The sequence below is a fragment of the Anas acuta genome, chromosome 18, assembly GCF_963932015.1.
Source record: "Anas acuta chromosome 18, bAnaAcu1.1, whole genome shotgun sequence".
Classification (NCBI taxonomy): domain Eukaryota; kingdom Metazoa; phylum Chordata; class Aves; order Anseriformes; family Anatidae; genus Anas; species Anas acuta.
The window spans coordinates 12,567,834-12,590,753 of record NC_088996.1 but is presented as its reverse complement, the minus strand read 5'-3'; the positions used below and the strand labels follow the sequence as shown (position 1 = coordinate 12,590,753).

The following is a 22,920-nucleotide window of genomic DNA, read 5'->3' as shown; positions in this document are numbered from 1 at the left end:
CTGCAGTCTTTGCTGCAGCCAAACAGACGCTGTAGCAGGGTTAGCAATGAAGTTCTACAACCCTGGGTTTCTCTCCTGACAGGGAATACCTACCCTCGTGTACAGACATGATCGAAATTACGAAGAGCTGTTCAAAGATGTCAGGAATAAGCTGGATCAGGTGGGTTTCTGTGCCAGAGAAACAGGGCGTGTGTCCCCTGACACGCCAAGAAGTGTCAGGCCCATCTTCTCACTTGCCTTGCTCATCTGCTATGAGGGCTTGCTCGCTGATCTGTTAGCATGCCTTGAATATGTACACACTGGTTGTCTTTTGTCAGTCAGGGTTTACAAAGGAAAGAGATGTAGTTAAGCACTTTCAGTTTCCTAAATCTAGGGCTATGCCCTCATTCCTGACTTCTGCAGATTGAGCAGCAGTAAGGAAGGGTTCTAAACTAATACTAGCAACTGCTTTGACTTCATGGTTTTCAGAGTGCTCTTCCCAGTTCTGTTATGAACACAATCAGCGGGGAACTACAGTCTTACAGTGATGTCTGTGATGCTCTGTCTGTCATTGAAATTACCTTGGGATTCCTGGCCATGGCTGGAGAGAATGCAGAAATGTTTCTGACTGACTACATTGCAAACGTTCTGCAGATGGGTGATCAGACAAACACTCATGTACTGCAGGTGAGTCCTGAGAGCAAAGCTTGTATTCTTAAAGGATTATACCTGTACCAGTTTATACTAAATCCTGACAGTTTGACCTCCAAGCCCAGCAAAAGTTCTAATTCAAGCTGAATTAGAATGTGTTAGAATTTCCTCCCCACCATACTTGACAGCAGGAGAGAAAACAATTTTCACTTCCACTGCAACCAGTGTTTACCAGGTGGGAGCATCCAATAGCTCATGACGCTCAGCAGGTTCTTGCAAAACCCTAAAGAAAGGTCAAGTGGAGGATGTGTGGAAGGTCAAACTCCTCTCTGCAGATCCCTGCTTTTCTGCCATCACCACCAGGAAGGAGAATACTTAGTTGGGTGCCAGCATAATTAGTTGCAATGCTAAAACTGCGAAAAGGGAAAACTTTGAATAATGAGCCAGCTTTTAGTGACACTGGCTTACCCCAGTGCTGAACAGGATTGAAAACAGCACTTCTCAAAAGGGGTAGTAGGGAAAGGTTTTATCTCCTAATGGGGTGTGAAAAGAGGCTTTTTACTGATAGGGGGCAAAGGCACTATGCTATGACAACTATGTGTGACATAGGGAATGGGAAAATGACAGAGCTTTCATGATGGCCAAGAAAGCTGGATTACTGAAGGCAAAATGGGGAATCAGGAGATGTAAGCATGTAGGCTTTTATGCCCATGTTGAAAAGGCTTGATAAACTCCCAACTGCTGGATGAAGCTTTTCTATATACTACTTTGTCATAGTAAGACTGTTTATCAGTGCCATCATAGAATCGTTGAATGGTTTGGGTGGGAAGGGACCTTAAGGGTCGTTTAGTTCCAACCCCCTCTACCATGAGCAGGGACATCTCCCACCCGATCAGGTTGCTGTGTCACTCTGCCAGTTAACGTGGCTTCTGTTTTAGTGGGCTTCTCTCTGTTCCTTCTTCTGTAGGGGGATGAACAGGCTCCAAAGTATGTTCCTTGCATCCAGTTTCACGCTTTGGTTTTCTTTCAGGCCCTCGGACGATGCCATCTAAAGCACAGCATAGCCCTTTGGCAACTTCTCTCTACCCGCAAATCTGAGCAGCTTCTGCGCATCAAAAGGGTAAGATACACTGGCAACCTCAGGGTCTGCTCAGGTATTTCCTCATCTCTAAGATGAAGTTGCTCAAACATGCTTGGTTCTTTTTTCTTTTCTTTATTTTTTTTTCTCATTGCATTTTTTAGGATCCTTTTGTAGACATCAATGCAAAGTACAAAGTTAGTCTCACTCCAGAGATTGACAAGCTCCTCAACACCTACCTCGTTCACTCAAGGCTTGAAACATTCCTCCAGGAGCTCCATGAAATGATCATCCTAAAGCTGAAACGTGTCAAAAGTGTGGATGAATTCCGACCCGTATGGAGGTAATGGGTTTTTGCAGCCCAGAACAACCCACAGTCATTACTGACTTAAGCTTCTCTGTCTCTTTGAAAACGCTTGTGATGGAAACGGTTCTGTTAGCAAATGTCTGCTCTGCTGGACACAAAGCACAAGCATTGATATTAAGGATATGTGGCTATTTGTAGGGCACCCTCCGTGTTTCTGGCGTGTGTGACTCTTCTGCATCTTACACAAGCTTTTGGAAACAGTGCTGAAATAGAGCAGTTGTTGTTCTTGATAGCTAAACACAGCCACTTCCCTAGTCACTCAAAGGAGCATGTTTAGTTTTCTACATACACAAGCTTGGCCCCGACAACTTGATTACGTCCTAATAACACTACTTTGCTCTCTGTTTTCCAGCCTCAAGGAATCACTCCTTCCTCTACTTGATGAAAAAGAGTCGGAGTTGGCTGCAGAGCTGCAAGATGCATTCCCAGATGAGATTCTCCTCTCCCATGCTACTGCTACCTGGAAAGCGGCTGCTCTCTTCAAAAGAGAGCGTAGAGAAAGCTAAGGCCACTGGCAACGTGGTGCCTGCCTGTGGCCACGAGTGATTTTTCCTCTTACACTGAGCATTTTACTGCCTCAAACACTGGGTACAAGTGAGATTCAGGGAGGTCAGGGCTGAAGCGGTGCTGGTTGTGTGTTGTGTGTGTTACCTCTCCCACCCCATGCCACTTTTTACGCCATCGGGGTGAAGTTTGGATGCCTCTATGCAGCAGCAGAATAGAGTAGAAAGAGAAGGGTGCCTAGATTGCTGCTTTTTCTTCCGAGAAAGCCGAGAGCGAGGCGGAAAGTGAGAAAAAGCAAAAACTGCTCCCTCCCTGCCTTCACCTCACCCCCCTAAGCTGCGGCCTTTCTCCTTGCCGCGGGCCGGCCCCTCCCCGCTGCTCAATAAAGTCCCGCTGCAGCTCCTCCCGCCTCCGCCTCCCTCCCCACCCGGCCGCCATGACGGGGCCGCCGCCGGCCGCCATCCTCAGCCGCTGGGCACGGTAACGGCGCGGGGGGCGCCCTGCGCATGCGCCCTGGGGGGGGGGGGCGCGGTGGCCATGGCAACCGCGAGGGGCTACGGGCCCGGGGGGCTCCGGGGCGGGGTAGGCCCAGGCCGAGGGCCTGGGCCGGGGCGGTGGGGTCTCGCTGCGCTGCCGCTCGGGGCGGGACACTGAGGGGCTCCCTTTCCCCGCCCAGCCCCCGGGGGCCGCTCGTTAGGCTCCTCTGCCCCCTGGAGCCGGGGTTTGTGCGTCCTGGTGGGCTGCGGGTCGGGAGGGAGGCGGTGCTCACCCCCCCCCCCCGGCTCTGCGCTCCTCTGGCAGCGAGCAGGCCCGGCTGAAGGGCGGCGTGGTGCGGGAGGACACCGAGGAGTGGCAGAAGGAGCCGAGCTTCGCGGGGCTGCAGAGAGTGGGAGGCGTGGATTTGTCTTACATCAAAGGCGACGACTCGAGGGCCTGCGCTTCCCTCGTGGTTCTCAGCTACCCGGGGCTCGAGGTAACGGCGAGCAACCGGCTGCGGGGGGTGCCCGGGCCTGCCGGTGGGGGGAGGTTTTCCTCAGGAGGTTTGCACAAAAAGTCGCTCTCTGCGCCCCGCGGGGCCTCGGCGAGTTGCCGTGTGTGCCTCACGAAGCCTCCCGCCCCGCATTCTGCAAGAAAAAGATAAAGAGAGGATCAAATAAGTGAGGTTTTAGAGGTGTGTCTGGGAAGACGCGAGGCAAACCTCTCCCAGCTGCAGGAGGGTCGTGGGGTTACTGGGAGCTTCAGAGGCACCAGAGGATGGCTTCGGTCTTCACATCACTAAGGCAGAAAATACAGGGGTGAGACGTGGGGCGCAGCCAGGCACAGGTGACTTTAGCTGGTTTGGGTAGGTATTAGAAACAGCCGGTGTCAGACACTACCCAGGAGACAAAAAGCACCGTTGTTACTCATTGCCGATCAAGAGAAGAAATGAAAGCATTTGCAGCACTCAGAAGCAGCAGCTGTCCTCTTTGTGAGTTCTTGCTTGGAATCAACTCGTAATATGGGGTGTGATTTACAGAAGCACTCCTAAGACTGCCACAAATTCCATGCCCCATAGTTGTTTATCTTGCATTAATAAAGTTACTTGCCTGTTTTCTAACTTTCAAAATGATGTAAAAGTTACCTTTAAAACCTATAACAAACAGAAATAAAGTTTGATATTGGCCACTGGCATTTGTATGAACTGAATTCCAAATCCTTCCTTGATTCTTGACTTACACTGTGTGTACGCTTTTTGTCCTGGCTTAAAGGGTTCCTTTTGGCATCCCTTAACACAAACACCATTTGATAACGATTTGTGTGAGCTTTGGGGTCCCTGCTGTGTATTTGAACAGCCGCTCTCATTTCTTTCCAGGACTTCACTCTCAAGCAGGGTATGGTAGGGTGATGTCTGGCCATCGTCCGTTATCCACCCCTTTCTCTAATGGACTGACACAACCCAATGCCCTTAGCTTTGTAGGAGAGATCCAGAAGTAAAGTATTTGGAAAACGAAAACAACAAAAAGAGTAAAGGACATAAACTAGAAGAGATGTCTGAAAGAGCCAGGAGCTACCCAGAGAAGTCCTGGAGGTCACTGTCTCTGCACTGTCCCACTGTACTCCTAGGTGCTGTATGAGGACTGCCGGATGGTGGCCGTGAGTGCCCCGTATGTGGCAGGATTCTTGGCCTTCCGAGAGGTCCCTTTCCTGGTGGAAGCTGTTCAGAGACTTCAGCAGGAGGAGCCCGGGCTCAAACCTCAGGTGTGGCTTATTTCTTTGTCCTAAGTTGAAAAGTCACAAAGGCTCAGAGTACTGCTAGCAGTTTTCTGCTGGCAGAGCAGAAAGCACAGTGTTGAAGCCTTATTGAGGCAGCTATTCCACTTCTTTCGGGGACCAGGGATGCTATTCTGTGTGTAGCACCAGTGAAGAGAGCTGCCAGCCACTAAGAGCTTGTGGCTGTGGGACGCTGGTCATTTAAAGTTGTATGTAAGCAGCACTGAAGGAAGGAAGATCCTTATGTGGAGGAGTAAAAGTAGTGAGACACTTCTCCTTCCTCAGAGGGCTAGCATTGCTGCATATTGGAGGCTCTCAGTGCACAGAAAATAATGATTTTTTTCTTTTCAGGTGCTTCTTGTAGATGGGAATGGCCTGCTCCATCACAGAGGTAGGACTGCCCTGGAGAGCCCTGCTCTCCCTGTGCTGCCACTTGAGGTTCCTGTCTGGTGTCCCACAGTTACAGCACCTTGTTGCTGACAGGGTTTGGTGTGGCCTGTCACCTGGGAGTCCTGACAGATCTACCATGCATTGGAGTGGCCAAGAACCTCCTGCAGGTGGATGGCTTGGCCAGGGATGAGCTGCACAGAGAGCAGGTGAGGCTAGGTTGGGAATTGTTTCCATTCTTTAATATCCCTAGACAATTAGCACAGTCGCATTCAGGTAATTTCTCACCAACTGACTTTGTGTGTTTCTGTGCCCTAGATTCGTTCCTTGCAGAGGGAAGGAGATACATTCCCACTGACAGGCACTTCAGGGAGTGTCCTTGGTATGGTAAGCTGCAGGGAGTTCTGCTTGGCCATCAAGTCTTCCAGCTTCGTGTAACTGAGCACTGGAGGATGTTGTTGCTGTAGTGGGACTGGTCTTGGTGACGTTAGTTCAGGAAGACGAGGTCTGAACAGGTGACCAGTAGCACCGATTCCCCTTTTCTGTCAGCTCAGACGTCAGTGGAAAGAGTTGGTGGTTCAGGTGTTGGGTATATTCATGCACGTGGCTATGGCACCCTGTTCACGAACCACGGTTGAGGAGAGGTGCCACTTCTGTAGCAGCTTACCAGGACGCAGTACAAAAGCACTTGACTCACAAGAGTGCTGCAGAGGAAATGGGCAGGTGTAAGAAACTTCCTTCATCTGGTGTTACGTTAACGTAGTCTGTATTAGCAAGTCTCAGTGCTTCCCAGAGCTGTGTGGGGCGTCTGGGGAAAGGTCACGGGTGTCCAAAAAGGCAAACAGTCCCTGCAAGGAGATAACTGTGAAGCAGAGGATCAAGGAGGTTGGGAGTTAGCAAGTACAGACCCACCAGCCCACCCTCTGAAGACAACTGGCTGGCTTAGAATTCATCTGCCACGTTGTATTTGTTTGAAATAAGCCTCTTAAGTATTTGATCTCTCTTGTTTCTGAATGCACAGGCCCTGCGTAGCTGCAACAGCTCTAAGCCCCTTTATATCTCTGTGGGCCACAGGGTGAGCCTGGAGACAGCCGTGCGCCTCGTCCAGTCCTGCTGCAGGTACCGGATCCCGGAGCCCATCCGCCAGGTACAGAAGCAGGGGAGCTGAGGAAGGGGAGTGCAGACCTGGGGTAGGGGAGCCAGGCAGGCAGGTATGTAGCAGGGGACATGATAGCTGCAAGTGCCAAGCCCGTGGTGATGTTTCAGAGCCTCAGTTTGCCACCCATCTGTAACAATTCTGCAGTGGGCACCCTTCTCGCTGGCCTGTCCTCCCCAGCCTGTCGTACTGCTGTTTATGTGGTGGTGAAGTGATCATCCTTCTTTCTTCTTTGCTTGTTCTTCTGACGCAGTGCTGAGAAGTGCACACAACCCTCACTGCAGACCTCGCTTGACAGATTTCTTGGTTCCTCTCTGCAGGCAACTTCTGTGATGCTGATGTTAATACAGAGGAGCTGGAAACGCAGCTTTCCTGGTGCTTTGAGCCTAGCACAGACTGCAGTGCTGCTCCTCTGGGCTTTTCCTCGCTACCGCACTCCACAAGGAACTGCGGGCTCTGGGACAGCAGGCAGCCAGTAGGTGACAGCACTGGATCGCATTCAGTGAGCCGCAGCTGCCACCAAGGCTCTGCTTCAGACTAATTAAATCACAGCAGGGCTTGAGAAAGGGATCTGGAGAAGCGTAAAGCCTCTGGGACTTCTAGCCTGACAAGTGCTTCCCTTCTCAGGGTCACCCTGCTGGTAGCGGCTCAGGTGGGCCTGACCCAGCGGCTGCTCAGGGAGCGGGGCCTCTTCAGATGTCCCTGTTTGTAACGTTGCCCTGGAACACGCAGTTCAAGTTGCTACACCTCCGTGCTTGTCAGGTGTCTGGCCACCTTTGCTCTGCAGCTCCTCAGAGCAGCACTGAGCAGATCCTGCTGAGGGCTGTTACGCAGTCTCTGCACACGGGGTCTTCTCCTTGGCACTGCAGTGTTTTCCGAAAGCAGAGTATCGAGTTATAAAACAGACAAAAACCCAACACCTTAAAGCAAAACAAACCTTGAAGCGTGCATTCCAGAACTGGAGTTTCTGATCTCATAAACCACTACCTGCCAGACGGGAGTAGGCTGATAGATCTTCTTATGTAACCTCTTCCAGCAAGGGACAGATGCCTCCGCAGAGCTGTAAGCTAGCTCTGCAGTTCGGCATGCTCAGAGGAAAGGGGAAAAGCATTCCCTTTGGAAACAAAAAGGTGTCTTGGAGGTTTTCATCACCTTCGTTTCATTTCCAGCTTTCTCCAGTGTTTGTCTATGTTCCGAGACTCCTCCAATCCTCTGTGACCTCTATTTAAAGTGATGGAATGAGGTGTTGTCACGTTCCTTATGGAGAGGCTAGAAATTGAGAAGGGTGTGTGTTTACTGTAGAGGCAGAGGAGTGGCAGGAGGTAAAGGTGTGTAAACCTTTCCATGGGACTTTTCCCACCACGCTTCTGTGTGGTAGCTGTTAGAGATCCTGATGCAGGGCAGTGGGGAGTTCTGGCTTGGGTGAATTCCTAGATCTTTTTGCTACGGGAACTCTCCACAGCAGGACACTCTTTCCCAGTGTCCAGGGAAAGACTTCTGGAATATTAGCCCTTAGCTGGCAACTTCTGGTAGCCCTAGAAGTGTAATGCTCTCCAGACAGCTCAGCTGGCAGGACCTTTTTGAGGCTGTGTTTACAGCTTGGATGAACGCAGTGCTGCGCTGCAGCATGTGGAATACTGCTGACTGTTGTGGGAACTTAAACCTTTCACTTTCTGAGGGTTATGGCTGGCCGGTCTGTATAGGGTGTGTTGTGCTTCTTGGGCATGAAACTGCATCTTCACAGCAATCAGAAGCAGTTGGATTTGCATTCAGCCCACAACGTGGTTGTGATGCCAAAGGAGCTGTGGCTGTGATGCAGGTGAGAGGGGTGATCTTTCAGAGAAAGCAGAGGGAAGTTCATTATCACCTATGTACGTATTTACTTCTGTTTTGTACTTCATGTGCAAGGCTGAGCTGAGAGAATACCATTTGCAGAGGGGCGATCCCTCCACCCAGCCAGCTGGTGAGATTTTGAGGCAGACTTGGTCCTTTCAAGCTAACCAGACAGGGGTATTGAGATAGGCAGAAGCTGTCACCCCAGAAAAATAAACAAAGCATTTAAACTGCATGGCACTGGAACCAACAGCAAGCCCTCCTGAGGGCAACTGCTTTTGCCTACCTCTGGCGGATGTCAGAAGCCCTCTCCAGTGTTTGTCCACGCTCTGAGCCTGCTCAGACCCAGGATCCACAATGCACAGTGTGGAATCAGAAGCTTTTAAGACTCCACCTGATGAGGATTGCTCTGGGACAGATTCTTCTGCTCTTGCTTCCTCAGCTTCCTGGCTGGCTGCACACCAGCCTCCAGCTCACTTGATGATCCTTTTAGCTCCAGCTGGCGTCCTGCCCAGCTGGTTCCTGCTGGCTCAGGATGTGGCTGATGGGGCAGCCTGATGTTACTCCAGCCCACCAAGGAGGACAGAAATCAGCCTGACCACAGCTGTGAATTTCTGCAGGTCACATCATGTGCAGTATTAAATACTTACTAACGCAAAACTGAAAAATAAGCCATCATCCCTCTTCTCTGTGTGAACAGCTCCTGGTGCCCTGCAGGGAAATCAGTCACTGATAACCTGAAATTTTTACTCCCCTGAGATGTAGCCCCCCAATACAAGCTTGCTGCTCACCACTGCCCCTCATAAAATAGGCAAAGCAACAATTCCAGACCGTAATGCCAACACTAGTCCCTGCTGAAAATAGAAACAATCTGTGAGGATTATTACGGGACAGTTATCCATCTTATTGATTAGCCTCTTGGTTAATGCGCTGGGTTAAGCTGTCTCTCAGCACTGTGTTAGGAGTGAGGACTGGCCAGTAACTTGCCACCTAATCAAGCATTAGCTTATGTTATCAGTAGAATGAATTCAGGGGGTTTTCTTCCCTAGAAAAATAGTTTGTAGATCTGACTTTTGCTACCTTGGTCTCCCAGTAGGAACTCTTATTGAACAACCTCTTTCCCTCGTTATAAAATACATCACGTAATCTCTTATCCTGAAGAGTGATCAAAGTTATTTGTCAGTTCAGTTATGAAACTGTCCAATTATAGAGAGAAGGGAAAAAAATCTCCCAAACAAACCACCCCTTATGTAACCATTTTTCATTCTCGAGCTTGCAGATTTGTTAAGCGGTTGTGGAGCTGCATTTCCAGCAGTAAGCTGGCAGAGTCTCCACCTGAGACGCCTGACTGGGAGCTGCAGGGAGGGAAGGATGGGGAGCTCGTTGGGGCATGGGAGAGACTCTTCAGAAGTATAGCGTAGTGATGAGAGTAGAAAATGCTTCAAGGACAGCCACTGGGGATGCGCTAACCCACTTTATTAGCATGATCATCATTTTCTGTGAAGCTTTTCCAGCTGGGAAGGTCACAGACTGCTTTTTAAGTGGGGAGAGATGCTCTGTCTTTGAGATGGGGCACAGCGGCTGTTCTAAAATGTCACAGGCTAGCAGTGTTTTTGAGAAATGAAGTTTCTGAAAAAGAAAAAAAACAACGTTGAGGGAATGTTAAAATCAAAGTTACCAAGAAACTAGGATCCGGGTGCTTGTATTGGCATCCAAGAGTCTTCCACTGATATGGAGTAGCACTGGAAAGCTGAGCAGTAATACTTCAAGACAACAAGAACACCCGGTAAATGTTCAACAACATTTTCTAAATGTTCAGCAACACTTTCTATAGCTCTTGGGATTTCTCTCGGTGTTCTTGCCCAGCTCTGACCACGTGCTGTCTTGCACTGCTTGATAAGACACAGCAGTCTGGTTCTCCAGGTGAGCTCAGGGGGTTCATGTCACAGGAGACTGCATCGGAAATGGGAAGGAGGAACTGGATACTTGAGGAGGGGCTTGATGAGGTTTGGTGGTGGATCTGAGGTCAACTTCAAGGAAGAGGGCAGTAAACCATGAAACCATGAATTCGGTAGAGTCTCAATGTTACATCTTTCATCTGTGGCACCAAGAGGGGTGGTACTGGAAAGCAGAGCACATAGCACTGATGCGGTCTGGTGTGTGAACTGCTCCTGTTGTCCTCCTTGGCAGCCTTGCTTTTGGTCTCACAAGCTAGGACAGTGTCAAAGGTGTGTCAGGCACTTGCCTTGCATCTGCTGCCAAGAAGTGGTGGAGCCAAGCGTGCTTGTGCCTCGTCTGTTTGCTTTTACAGGATGTTTTTACCTGCTTTAGCCGTGTAATTACCATCACACAGCCAGCCCACCAGGCGCAAAGGCAGGATGAGCCAAGCTCATGCCTAGGGAAAAGGATATGCAGCAGACAAGTGGTGTGCTGCTCCATCTGTTGCTTCGTGATACAACTGCTGGAACAGAGGAAGGAAAGGGATGGGTACAAGAATGGGCAGTGCCAGCTTCTCTTCATCCCCTGTCATCTCGACAACTTGCCTGCTGTATGCTATATTCCCAGCTCTTCACAGCTCTCTCTGTAGCCTTGTTCCCCCTCTTAATTTGCAGGTTCCTGTGGAGGGGACAGCCACATTTCTCAGCTGAGTAGTGTCCAGAAAAGCTAGTTCTTTGGGAACATCACAGTGTCACAGCTCTAAAGACCATGGATGATTTTGGAATGCTCCGAGCCTGAAGGCTGCAGCCTGACCTGCCTGAAATGCCAGCGGGAGTCCCTGTTAGCGTAGTCCCAGGACACAGCTTCTCTTTCACTGTGTAGACAGAGAAGGTCATTGCAGCAGAGTCCGTGAGGCATTCTGCAGCCCCAGGACAAGTCAATAAAATGCTCCAATATTTCCCTAACTTTTGATGAGATCATGCTCTTAAATTTTTATCAAGTCTATTCCATCTTTCATCGGTGGGCTTGGACTCCAGGTTCCAAGCTATTGCTGGAAAAGGCCCATGGAGGAGCCAGGCTGCTCGTTACAATTTCCTGCATTGTATTCAGAGGTGCCTGCACGTGGAAGAAGACATTTAGGTTGGTTCACAGGATGAAAACACCAGAGCACTCTCAGTCTCCTATGTCTCCTTCAGCCTGGCTCTCCTGCCAGGGTTCATGAAAGTGGAGTTGCAGCTCTGGCGCAGAGACAAGACACAATGGAAAGCAGCCCATCACCTCAGCAACTCTCCCTTTGCCAGTGAACAATTCTTACTTAACCTCTGGAAATTCTTGCTGGCCCGCCACATCCCTGGATGACCAGGAGGGCATCTTAGGAGCTGTTCAGTGTGGGTGGAAGGTGAGGGATTCCTGCTGGGTCAGTGCTTGCTGCAGGAAGGCTCACTGCAGTGTGAGCTGGAAACCCGTGCTAATGCATCCCTTGGGGCTTGGAGAAGCCTTTGGTGAGGGATGACTGCACTCACTGAGCTGCAGTAGGGATTTACTGAGGAAGCTCAGTCTGGTTCCTGCTCTGGCTGTTCTTCCTGCCATGCTTGTGGTAGGGAGAGAGCTGAGCAGACCTTAGGCATGGGCTGGCAGGAGCTGTCTGAACCCAGTGTCTCCTGCATGCTCAGCAGCACCTCCTTGCTCCTCTGAGAAGTGAAGGGGCAGACAGGAAGGGTCCTGCTCAGTCCAGGACCCTCTATTTCTCTGTCTCAAGCCTTTACCCTCCCTAGCAGCTTACAGTGAGGCACAAAACCAACCAAGGACAGAAGCACACAGGTTGCTTTTTGCCAGGCAGTCACAGAAGGGCTGGTTATGATGCACTGGCATTAGGATGTGCAGGAGCATACTGAGACAACTGTGCGGAGACACCAAACAGGCTGAACAATCCCTTTTCGCTCATTTTCCTCCTTTATTCCAGGCTGACATTAGATCGAGGGAGTATATTCGGAAGCAGATGTGCTCACCAGTGAAGGTCCCGTCTTCTGGGCCAGAGAGGTAGGTGTGTGGGCAGCCCGAGCAGCTGCCTCTTCAAATGGGATCTGCTCATGTAATGATCTTCAGTAATGGCATTAAAGGGACAGGCTGGGTAACAAGGTGAGCTGAAGTGACATCAGGACCCGTTGCCTCCATAAAGGGTGATTTCTGGTGGTTGTAGCCATGCTACTTCACACGTTTTTTCTGCAGAGCACCGTGTCCTAGGCTGGGGAAGGTCACTGGGGATTTGATCTGTTTCCGGCGCCCGTGATAAGCAAAGAACTAACGCCCACAGGTGTGACATGAGGGTGAACAGAAATATCCTGCAGGGAGCTGGTTTCTGTTCCCAGAAGACGAGGGGAGGGTCAGACTGCCCCACTCTTACATAATGTGGGCCAATGGCTGCTCTTAAACGGTACAAATCCATGGCAAGTCCACTGGCGCGTAGGAGTTCCTCATGTCATGGAAAGGCTGCGCTGCCTTTTCAGCACTGTTCATGGGAGTTTGTTGTTGAGTTCCCTCAACCCCACACTGATACCAGGTTGGACAGGTAGCAGATAGCACTGCCTGAAGAGCTCCTTCAGGACGAATGAAGTGTGTCAGTACTCAAAACCCGCTCTGCTCTGAGGGTCATGCTGGACCAGAAAGAGCGAAGAATGAAGGTTGCTGGTGGCAGCAGTCAGGGATTGCTTGCGCTGACTCGAGGCAGCTCTTACAGATTTGTTAGGACACTTGGCCAGTGAAACTCATCGTGCCCTGCTCAACTCCTGTATCCTGAAAAATGCATCCAGAAACAAAAGATGAGTCTGTTCTTGTAGCAGTGTTGCATATTGTGGCCAGGCTATTGGGGGGATAGCCCTGTGCGGTTCCAGGCAGCGTGTCCCCCATTTGTGCTGGTGCTTCATGCTGATGCTGACTTAGACAAAGCAGAAACACCAAAGTCATCCCATTTATGTGACATAGTAGTTGGTCTTTTTGGTTTTATTTATTTATTTATTTATTTATTCATTTCAAGTCTGTAATCCTTCCTGGTTTTTGCTCCTTGCAGAGAAGAGAAAGCTGAAGTGGATGATTAATCTCATGCCAGAAGCAACTGCAGGGCCCCTTCTTCACTGAATGCAAGACTGGTTCTGCAGAGTGCAGCAGCCGAGTGCCACCCATGGGCAGAGCAACACAAGTCTGTGTTGGTCGGGACAACACCAGCCACTGTGCACTCCTCTGGTAGACAGGAAAACCAGCCTCTGTTAAGGATGTTGCTCGGTGTTTAGAGCATATTTCTCATGGTCTGTTTTGAAGCATTGTAAATACATACTTTCACTTGTAATTTTTCTACAACTTCCTTGAGTACTCGGGTAGTTGCAGGAGGTGATTTACAAGCCAATGCTGTGGCACTTAACATAGTTACTATCAAGCTCCAGAGCTGGCCTTTGGCTCCCACCACTCCTCTGGGACAGGGACTTCCCTTCCTGACATTTTTGGAACAGCTTCCACCCAGTCCCTGCAGCCTGTTCTCTCACCCTCACTTTGCACGTCTCTGGGGAACAGAAGCCCAGTGTGCAGCTCCGGCTGGTCCTGACAGACGGGCAGAGGACTCTGTGTTTCGGGTGGGCGTGTGACTCACGAGGGAGGGGACGGAGCCAACAGTCTGGTGTATATTTTGGAAGAGGCTTGGAGGTCTGAGCTCCAGTACCTGAGAAGCTTTCTGTCTGTTTGGTGTCAGTGGCTTCTGCGTGCCTGCTGCCTCAGTGCTATCTATGCAGCAGTACCAGACCTTGGTGGCTGTGTGCGAATCATTGTTTGTGCTGGGCACATGGTGCTCGAGTGTTGCTGGTCGTGCTGTGAAATTGCTCTGCATTGCTGCTGAAACACAATTCAGACACAAGGGCATTATGAGACGCAGACTTGCTTGGTGTTACTGTGAGCCTCCCCACAGTGCCTGAGACAGGGCTCACGGTGCAGACCAGCGCTTCCCGAAAAAAAGACCGTCTCGGGGGAACAGAGAGTTTCTCATACACAAATCAGTCAGGGTGGCCAGAACCCCAGCCTGGATTTTCGCAGTCTAAGTAGACCAGGAGCACTCGTGTCAGGTCAGGAGGGAAAGCTCTCTGTGGCCAGCACACTTGGACCAGCACCCACCAGTTAAGCCCTTTGTGAAGCTTTGCATTAACAGCAGAGCACAGAACAAACAGCTTCTATCCCTGGATCAATACAGCTGGCCTAGTCCAATTTGCCAGGCTAAAGCTTTTCCTCCAGAGGTGTGGGTTCTTGGTTGTATTCAGCAGTTTATTCTTGACCATTTCTGAAGAACAATAGGAGCAAGTACATCAGCACTTGAACACGGCCAAAACTGTGGTATGTGGATGTAGAAAACCACGCCTGTGTGAGATTCCAGCCTAAAGAGAAAAAAAGGCCATTTTCCTGGGGCTGCTCAGGGTCAGGACTCCTGTGGTTGGTGTTAAATGCTTCTGAGCACTTCGCTTTTGCATAAATTCATCTTGCAGCTTTCATTGCTTGTGTCTCACCTCCACCTCCGTCTCGGTGTTGTTCTGGGGACAGAGGACATTCAGCCAGTGTGGCACATCTGTGCAGCTTCTGCTAGATCAGAGTACATCTGAGTCACCTCTAACCTGGGTGGGTAAAAGGGGGGAGGTAATGGGCTGGGCACCCCCAGGGCCTGCTTTGGGGAGCTCTGTTGGACCGGTCCCCAGGAGTGTTGAAAAGGGGGATTGGCAGCACTCGGTCTCTGACAGGGTTCTGGTCCCTTCAGCCACCCACCCCCCCCAAAAAAAAAAACAACAAAAAACCGTGCTGATTCATGTGTTTGAAAGACACAAGCAGCTGAAGTTTCCAAACCTTGAGAAGGAGCGTGCTGTCTCCTGGGAAGCCTCAAAGCCTTTTTCACATGGGAGTTTGTTACGTGGGTGGACAGAGACCGTGAAGGGAAGAAAAAGACACAGCGAAACTGCTCCTTTGATCCCCGTGGTGTGTGTAGGATCAGAGGGATCCCTGTGCCCAGCGGGGAGGGGTGAGAGGAAGCATTTGGTGCTGTGTCTGACCCCAACTTTGGCAGGGGGCAGAGGAGCAGCATCTGGGGGGCAATCCATCCCAGCTGGTGGGATGAGGGCACTGCTCTCGTGTTGCTCGCAGCACCGCAGAGGCGATGCCCCTTCAATGCCACCATCCGCCCATCCCGAGGGAGCGGCGTGGAGGCAGAGCTTCCCGACAAGCTGATGCCAGCTTGAGAAACAAGTGGAATAACCGAGTGCCCTGGGAGCAGCCTGCCCTGCTGCCCCCACCTCGCTTGGCCTCCCAATGCCTTGTGAGGATGCCCGGAGCTATCAGAGAGCTCCCCTGGCCCAGCCAAAACACCCTTCAAAGGTGGGATGGGGAGGAGCTGGGGCCTGGCCATGTCTTGCCGTTAGGCCTTACTGGATCCTCTTGTGAGGGAGGAGCACGAGCAGTGTAATTAGCAGCAGCAAAACCAATCTGGCTTAACGAGAAAGCGCTTGCTGCACACAGCTGCCTGCAGGCAGGGGCCTGGTGGGGTGGGAGCCCCCCACTGCCCACGTCCACACACTGCCAGCCAAAATCATTACCTGGAGGCAGCCCTGCCACCCCCCTGCATCTGGGAGGGGTGGGGGTGTTAATTAGGGAGTTCTCTGGGGGAGGAACTGGTCAGGGCTGTTCCCAGCTCTCCACACGAGCCCCCACGCCTCTGCCAGCAGCAAGCGGTTTGTCCATTTCTCCTTCCAACCATGTGTGAGGCAGAAATTTCCACAGACCCCAGCAGCGGGGCCTTGCAAGCCCTGGCAGGGATTTAGGCCCAGCTGACATGCCAAGAAACAGGGAATGGCCGTGCCTGAGATCCCAGGGGCCGGCCTCCAAAGAAATCACTCTCTTGCTGCCGATTGCCACGGCCTGGTGTGGGGAGCAGCCTGCCCGTGCTGGGTACCACAGCAGCTGGATCCACCCCAGGCTCATCCCCCATTTGGGGTCACGCTGCTCTGCCTGCAGGCTCAATGGGGTGGGCCTAATGCCCTCGGATCAGCCATGCCAGGGGCAGCATGGAGGGGTCCAAGTATGAGGGGTCCGCCCGGGAGCAGCACGTGGAAGGAGCTGCAGGGTGCCCTGAGGTGTCGCAGCAGCCCCAGCGTGGACGGACGGCCCCGTGCTCATCGTGTCCTGAGGTAACTTCTCTGAAATCCGACTGCTTTGGGCCGGAGTCATCTCAACTTCATGGCTTTGGGGGCTGCCGTGGTGGGGAGGGGGCCTTGTGGACGTGGTGAGGCTGGAGGCCCGCGGCCGAGGGCTCTGCTGGGTTTGGGGAGCCCCCTGCGCTGCGCGATGCTCTCTTAGCCGCTGGGACCTGGGGAGTCGGTTAAACAAATTGACTAATCCCTGTGTTTGGTGTCTACTTGAGGCTCTCTGAACACAATAAGGGATTAACTTGGTCTTTATCTAATTGGCTTATAAACCAGGGAAGGGAAAATCGCTTTGTAATGCATGAAACCTCCTCTTAATGGAAACTCAGAGACCAGAGCTTGAGTGTCCTTGCTATGTAAACTCATACATATCTCTTCTTTAACTCTGCTGAAAAAATTAGCTTTTTTTTTGGATGTTAAGTACTTGTTCTTGAGTTCTCAATGATCTATTAGTGACTTGGTACAAAGCCTGGCTTGTTATCTCCAAAGGCACTTTTCTCGTTAACATTTGTATGTACCTGGTCGTGAGCCTCCAAGTGGGTCCCGTTGCTTGGTGTCTTCTCGGTGCTGTTGGTGAGCAGGGTGTTGGGCTGGAGCTGCAGAACAGCAGCAGCTGGGCTGGCTGTGTGCTGCGAACCCCAGTGCTGGCTCTGCAGGCAGGGATGTGGCTGTGCTGCCATCCCTCCCGGGCGGCGAGCAGGGACCACGAGCTGGGGCAGAATTGGTCAGCAGGGCTGATAACTCCATCCACAGCAAAAACCTGCTGTGCTCCAGGAGGAACGTGGCACACAGACAGCTCCGTGCAGCCCTTCCTGCTGGAGCTGTGATTCCTGCTGGAGCTGTGCTGAGGGTATGGAGCGAGCCCAGTCCCCCTGCAGGAGGACACGCTGCAGGGAGCGGAGGTGTGAGCAGGAAAGCCTCACAGAGCTGCCTGTTCCCAGGAACACTTGGCTCTGCCTGGCCCGTTCCCCTCCCGTGCTGGGCATGTGGCCAGGTGGCTTCCCAAGCTGTGCCGTGGGGAGCGGGCTCCGTGTCCCCTGCGGTCCCCAGCTGCTGCGCTGGCTCCTTTGGCTGGAAATTGAAGCCGGGGCTGTTCCTGGGCTTCACTAAGCAGGGGGAGGCTGGAGGGAGCTGCTCGCCCTGCTGAGACTCGTGTTGGAGATCCCTTTCTGGCTGGTGTCCTTACGCTCGCCACCAGGCACAGCCTGAGCGGGCTTAATTAAAGCTGAGCCACCCTGCACAGAGCCTCCTGCCCGCAGGCTTGGCTTCTGCGGCTCGGGCTCAGCCCTGCACACGGTTAGAGGCAGCTCAAAGGCTGCTTTAGAGCTTTCCCGGGCAAAGTTGAGCTGAGCTAACTAAAGCAAACCCATTCCCCTTCTGAACCTGGTGTTGGTTCAGAAGAATCCGGCGCTGGCTCCTTCCAGGTAGGAGCCTCTCACCTGCCTCCCGAGAGCTCTTACGGGCACATGTTTTACAGCTTGCTTTGTGCCCTGGGGATATGAGGAGAGGTGGAAGGCAGATGCTGGATGACTTGCTCTGCTACAGTGCCTTTGGATTTGTTTTTTTGGGAGATCTTCCTTCCCGGTCTGTAGATGCCCACCTCATACGCAGCATACCTGGGATCCCTTGGTAAGGGAGAGGGGACGCTTTAGGATGCAGGTCTGTGCTTCTCCTCTGATTATCGAGGGAGTTGAGATGAGTAACTCAGCCGCAGATGTCTGAGGCTGGGTGAGATGAATTCCCACCTCCGTGTCTGGAGCTGGTGGTAGGCTGGATGCTGCCTGCACCGCGAGTGCTGCAGGGACTGAGCTCTGCTGACTCAAGGCTTGTACTCCAGAGGAGTGAGCACTGAGGACAGGGAAAGTGGATTTTAAGGATTTCCTCTCCCCCTCTCAGTCCTCATTGCTCTTCCCCTCCAACTTGTGCTGGTCAGGTAGATTAAGGAGGGGCGATTGTCCTCATGCTTCCCAAAACCAGGGCCCAGCTGTAAACTAACATCACCCCTGCCTTTATGTCAAGGCCATATTAAAAGCAAATGAGTGGAATTTCTCTTGTCATCCAAACTGATAGCAAATGAGGTGATTATCAGCTGCATGGTGAGGGTGATGGAGCAGCTTGTGCAGCACGCGTCCGTCGTTCTTGAGGCAGGGGCTGGCGTCCAGGCAGAGCCCCCCTGGGGGCGGCAGTGGAGGGGGGCCAGGGGCAGGCAGAAGGAGCACGGGGCCTGTGCAGGACCCCCAGGTGCCGGCTCCCCTTTGTGCTCTGCGTGCACCTGCCCCTTCTGGAGGCCTGAGCAGCTCGCTTCAGGAACACGAGCTTGAAGGCCGCACGATCCGCCTGTAAATAATTCTTGGTTTAGTTCCCAACACAAGGGCTCGGTGCGGAATGTTTCCTTAGGAACATGCTTTTTCTTGCTTTTCTTGGACTCGCTGCTTGGCTTGTTGTGCCTCTGCCTGCGAACCCCCAGCTGTTCGCGCTCCGCTGCTGCCTGTGAGCCGGTGCACTGATTTTTCTGGGTTTGATGTTGTTTTCACTGAGCGCTCCTGAGAGCCTCGTGCATGGGAGGCCCCTGGTGAGCGCAGGGACGTTGCCTCTCACCCTGCCTGGCGTGGGCAGCTCTGCCGGGGGGCGAGCAGCTCCCGGCTGATGTTTTGTCTGGAGCAACAAGAGATGTTTTCTCTTGTGTGGAACCAGCTCCTTCTGCATGCCGGGTCCAGGGATGCGATTAACCGGGGCAGTGGCACGTCTGGAGGGAGGGCTGCATGCCTGCCCCGCCACAGGCTGGGGAAGGAGATGAAAAGGAGGAGAGGTCGCGCCGTGAGCCTGCTCTGCTCCCACGTCGCTGCTTGAAAGAGAAACGTCCGTCATCTTCGTGAAGAGCATTAATGCCAGCTAATAAAATATCAAACAAATTCTTTAGAGAGTGCTTAGGATCTGAAAGCCTGTGATAAATCTGGGAGCTTTGTAGGTTGCTCAAAATTACAGTGGGTAGCAATGCGATTAAAGCTCCCTGATTAACACACAAACCTTGTTTGTAATGAGCGGGGTTGGGAGGGTTTGGGGAATCCAGCTGGTGCGTAACGAGGTTTCTCCCGCAAATTACTTGGATATCAATTAGTTTGCTAGGTAAATGTCACCTGCTTTCCCTCTGTTTGCGCTGAGCTGGCATCCCATTAACCCGCCGTGGTGGGGCAGGGGCAGTGCCAGGCCTGGGGGATTGGAGCTACGGCCTCGCCCCCGCAGCTGGGGGGCACCAGGTGCTGAAGCCCCCCCTGAAGCTGTGCCCACAGCCGGCCGGAGCCACCTCCTGCCTTCTGGCTGCAGGCAGACAGGGTTTTATTTTGCTGGAAATAGCCCCCCCCGCCGTGTGGCTGGCTGCTCTCTCGCATCCTTCTGCGGGATCTCCCGAGCGGTGTTTGGGCCCTGTGGCTGCAGCACCCGGAGCAGGGGAAGCAGCTGAGGATGCTGGAGCTGCTCCCAAATCCCAGGAGCAGTGGGGTGGACGAGGCTGCAGCATGTGCGGGATGCTGATGCCCTCTCCAGCCTGAGGGAAGGGCCCCAGTTTTTGGGTGCGTGACAGCTCTGCCGGGTGGATGGAGCAAGGATGGGGCAAAGGAAGGGCTGTGGCTGTGAGCCAGCACTGCCCCGGGGGCTGGGGGCTTTAATTGTGAGTTCCAGCAGCATTGGGGCTGGCGGGGGCACAGGGCCCTGCTGGGGGGGCTGGCACCGGGGGCTCCTCTCAGCCCCGCACGTCTTGGCAGAGCTCACGGCCGCTGACAGCACCGACATATGGGTGATCCGGGGCAGCAGCAGAGAGGATCTGGGGGTGCTGCCAACTGCCAGGCACAGCCCCCTCCAAACCTCGCATCGGCACAGCTCGGGCATGGGACGCTGCCCGGCTCGGCCAGCTCGGGGTGATGTCCTGGGGGGTGGCCAAGGGCTGCTTGTGCTTGGCTCAGCTCCCCGGGGGCTGCTCATTCCCGGCTTTCCTCCTGCCGGAGCCCTGCGCTTCTGCTCTCCCCTCTCAGGTGGGGGGTAGAGGAGGGAAGGACGCCAGGGACTGGGGGTGCACCTGGCTGGGGGCGGCCCTGTGGCCGCGCTGGCTTGCATAAGAGCCTTGCAGCAGAGCAGCCAGGATGATAAATGTTAAAATCTGCTGCAGGCGATCGCTGACCTGATTTCCAGTCCCGCTGTGAATCCCGGCATCTGTTGCTGGCAGCCTGGGTGCAGGCGGGCGCAGGCAGGAGAGGGGGCGCGGGGACCCGTGCTGCTGGGGCTGGGGTCCCAAGGGGGGGGCGATGCAGGGGGCCGGGGGTGGGCTGAGCACAGGGCACAACCCCGGCCCCGCTGCAGCCCAACCCTGCCTGGGGCTTGGGCTGATACCCACGGGATGCTTGGGGTCCAGCTCCGCTCCCTGTGGATTTCTGATAAGCAGAAAACAAATGCTAATTACACAGCATAATTAGTGTGATGCTGCATCTATTTTTAATCAGCTATGGGACATGTTCTTCCTTCCGCTGTTCGCAGCTTCACTGGGGACCCTCCTGAGGGAGCCTGGCTGCTGTTCCCCCCCCCCTCTGTGTGTCTGAGCTGGGGCTGCCCCTCCTGGGGTCCCCGCACGAGGAGCTTCCCCCACACCCCTCGGTGCTGCCTGAGGCTTCTGCTGAGCTCCCGGCCCCTCTGGAAGCCATCAGGGATGGATGGGAAGGGTGGAAGAGTCCTGTGTCTCAGCACACCGGCACGGAGCAGGCGTATGGTCTGACACACTCGGCACTAATTAATCTAACGACGTGTTATTGAGTGTGCGCCGTCGGCACCGTGTAACGGTGATGCTCTGGGGTGCCTCCGGAGCTGCAGAGCTTCGCTGCAGGTGGCTGCCCTGCACCCTCGGTTGGGGGTTCTTCTTCTTTCCACCCTTCCCACCCATCCCTGATGGTTTCCAGAGGGGCCGGGATCTCAGCAGAAGCCTCAGGCAGCACCAAGAGGTGGGGGGGAAGACCCCAGGAGGCACACTGAGTGTCCCCAGCTCTCCTGCGCAGGGCATGGATGCAGAAGGGGCTGCCTTGGGCTGTGCCGCCTCACTGGTGTTCAGTTTTGCTATGAAACACCTCTGATATAACTGCACATAGCCCATCACCTCCTCTCACCCCTCTAAAGCTGAGCTGTGCCCACGGTGTGGGGAGAAAAGGCCGGGCGGAGGGGCGCGAGGCGCCTGTGCGTGAGAGTGGTTTCCCTCCCATGTGAGCTGCCAGCGAGAAGTCGGATCAGAGCTGTAAATCCCGGCTGTATCCTGCCCTTAAGAACTCTCCCTCGCCCCCGTCAATATTTCTGAGCCACCTCCCCACGTCGTGGGGCCTGTCCTCACGCAGCCCAAGATCTCCATCTGCTCCGCTGCTCTCAGAGCCTCCTGGATTTACTGCACTCAGCGCTGGGGGATGCTGGGCTGGCTGTCACCAGCACCCCCGAGGCAGGGCTGGCTCCTGGGGCCATTAAACAGCTCTGTGCCCAACAGCAGCAGCTTCCAGCTGCAGGGTGAGGCATCAGGCTTGGTGCATCCATCCTGTTGAGGGGCCTGTGCTGCTCCTCTCATCTCGCAGGATCCTCCCTGTTCGCTGCCGGCATTGCTGCAGCGGTGCTGGGGGGCACTGGGATGTGCAGGTTGCACCCAGAGCTGCTGGGCTGTGCTGGGGGGGCTGGGCAGGGGTGACCCCAGCCACTGTGTCCCCATGGAGGGGGGGCAGTGCCCGCGGCTTTCTGTGGGGTCTCGAGGTGATGAGCAGGGGTTGTCACCCCCGATGTGGAAGCCTCTGCTCTGCCAGCACCCGGTCCTTTGTGACCATCACCCCTGCACCAGCCCCTCTTGCACCCGCAGCCTCCCTGTCTGCTGCCCCCCCCCTGTGAGCCAGGCAGCCCTGCTTCAGGAACGGCGATGGCAGGAGGAGGCAAAAAAAAATCCTGTTAGTGTAGGTTTTTTATTGCAGTTTGAATCGCGCTGCAGCATGCGCTCCAGCTGACAGCATCGCTCCCCTCTCCTGCAGGAGCGGGCGGGCGCTGGCGTTTCATCCCGGCGGCTGGAATGACTGGGGGGTGGCTGGGGGGTGACTGTCACCCCCCCCCCTGCACATCCCTGCTTGGAGCTGGGGGGTTGGCAGCGATGGAGAACAATGCCGGAGCTGCCGCCTGTTCGCTGAGTAAAAATAGCATTCGCCTCGCAGAGATGTAGGCTGCTCCCGGTGCCACGGCACCAAGCAGCCTGTCCTTGGAGCAGCTGGGTCCCAGGAGGGGGGGAGAGGTGCGGGGTCTGCATCGACACAGCTCCAGGAACCAGGGGTTGGGGGGTGGTGTTGGGGGCCGAGGGGGGGGACGGGACTCGTGGCAGCACTGCGTGTTGGTGGGGCTGTCAGGCTGCTGATCCGAATCGCTTCTACACCCCGTGGGATCTGAGGAACTGGGGAGGGGAAAACCCTTGGTTGCACCGCTCTCAACACCCCTTCTGTGTCCTCTGGCATCGCTCCTCTGATTTAATTCCCGTGCCCGCGCTGATCCCCCTCCTGTC

At 53.8% G+C, this 22,920-nt stretch overlaps 2 protein-coding genes and 1 long non-coding RNA gene across 10 annotated transcripts in view; 2 read left to right on the top strand and 1 right to left on the bottom strand.

The window, feature by feature from the left end:
- The window catches only part of RNF213 (ring finger protein 213), a 51,438-nt gene extending 48,805 nt beyond the window's left edge, over positions 1 to 2,633 (top strand). For both annotated transcript variants that reach the window (XM_068655109.1, XM_068655108.1), the window contains exons 63-67: positions 83 to 160; positions 469 to 666; positions 1,661 to 1,750; positions 1,873 to 2,051; positions 2,428 to 2,633. In XM_068655109.1, coding sequence (XP_068511210.1) covers positions 83 to 160; positions 469 to 666; positions 1,661 to 1,750; positions 1,873 to 2,051; positions 2,428 to 2,581 — 699 coding nt within the window. In that variant the 3' untranslated portion in view covers positions 2,582 to 2,633. The remainder of the gene's footprint in view (positions 1 to 82; positions 161 to 468; positions 667 to 1,660; positions 1,751 to 1,872; positions 2,052 to 2,427) is intronic.
- Positions 2,634 to 2,788: 155 nt separating this feature from the next.
- ENDOV (endonuclease V) lies at positions 2,789 to 13,486 on the top strand. 7 transcript variants are annotated; one of them, XR_011088739.1, is made up of 11 exons: positions 2,789 to 3,059; positions 3,381 to 3,552; positions 4,683 to 4,817; positions 5,181 to 5,220; positions 5,313 to 5,425; positions 5,535 to 5,603; positions 6,238 to 6,363; positions 6,693 to 6,847; positions 12,107 to 12,183; positions 12,373 to 12,457; positions 13,211 to 13,486. XR_011088739.1 is itself a non-coding variant. In XM_068655128.1 (10 exons), exons 1-9 carry the CDS (start codon positions 3,016 to 3,018, stop codon positions 12,431 to 12,433), a joined length of 837 nt encoding a protein of 278 aa, XP_068511229.1. In that variant the 5' UTR covers positions 2,789 to 3,015; the 3' UTR covers positions 12,434 to 12,457; positions 13,211 to 13,486. The 7 variants fall into 7 exon arrangements, 6 of the variants coding, with proteins under 6 accessions (XP_068511229.1, XP_068511228.1, XP_068511233.1 ...); XM_068655128.1 differs by lacking the exon at positions 6,693 to 6,847; XM_068655127.1 differs by lacking the exon at positions 12,373 to 12,457.
- An 814-nt stretch (positions 13,487 to 14,300) lies between these two features.
- LOC137841787 (uncharacterized) lies at positions 14,301 to 15,621 on the bottom strand. Its single transcript, XR_011088740.1, has 2 exons — positions 15,016 to 15,621; positions 14,301 to 14,789 (listed from the first exon to the last, which is right to left on the bottom strand). It is a non-coding gene; the product is annotated as an uncharacterized lncRNA (long non-coding RNA).
- Between the last annotated feature and the right edge of the window lie 7,299 nt (positions 15,622 to 22,920).

Excerpts from the sequence above, each read along its gene's own strand:
- ENDOV (XM_068655127.1), top strand. The coding sequence starts at position 3,016 with ATGACGGGGCCGCCGCCGGCCGCCATCCTCAGCCGCTGGGCACG. Across the intron at positions 5,221-5,312 it reads TGGCCTGCTCCATCACAGAG|GGTTTGGTGTGGCCTGTCAC; the intron begins GTAGGACTGCCC and ends TGTTGCTGACAG. Across the intron at positions 5,604-6,237 it reads CAGGGAGTGTCCTTGGTATG|GCCCTGCGTAGCTGCAACAG; the intron begins GTAAGCTGCAGG and ends CTGAATGCACAG.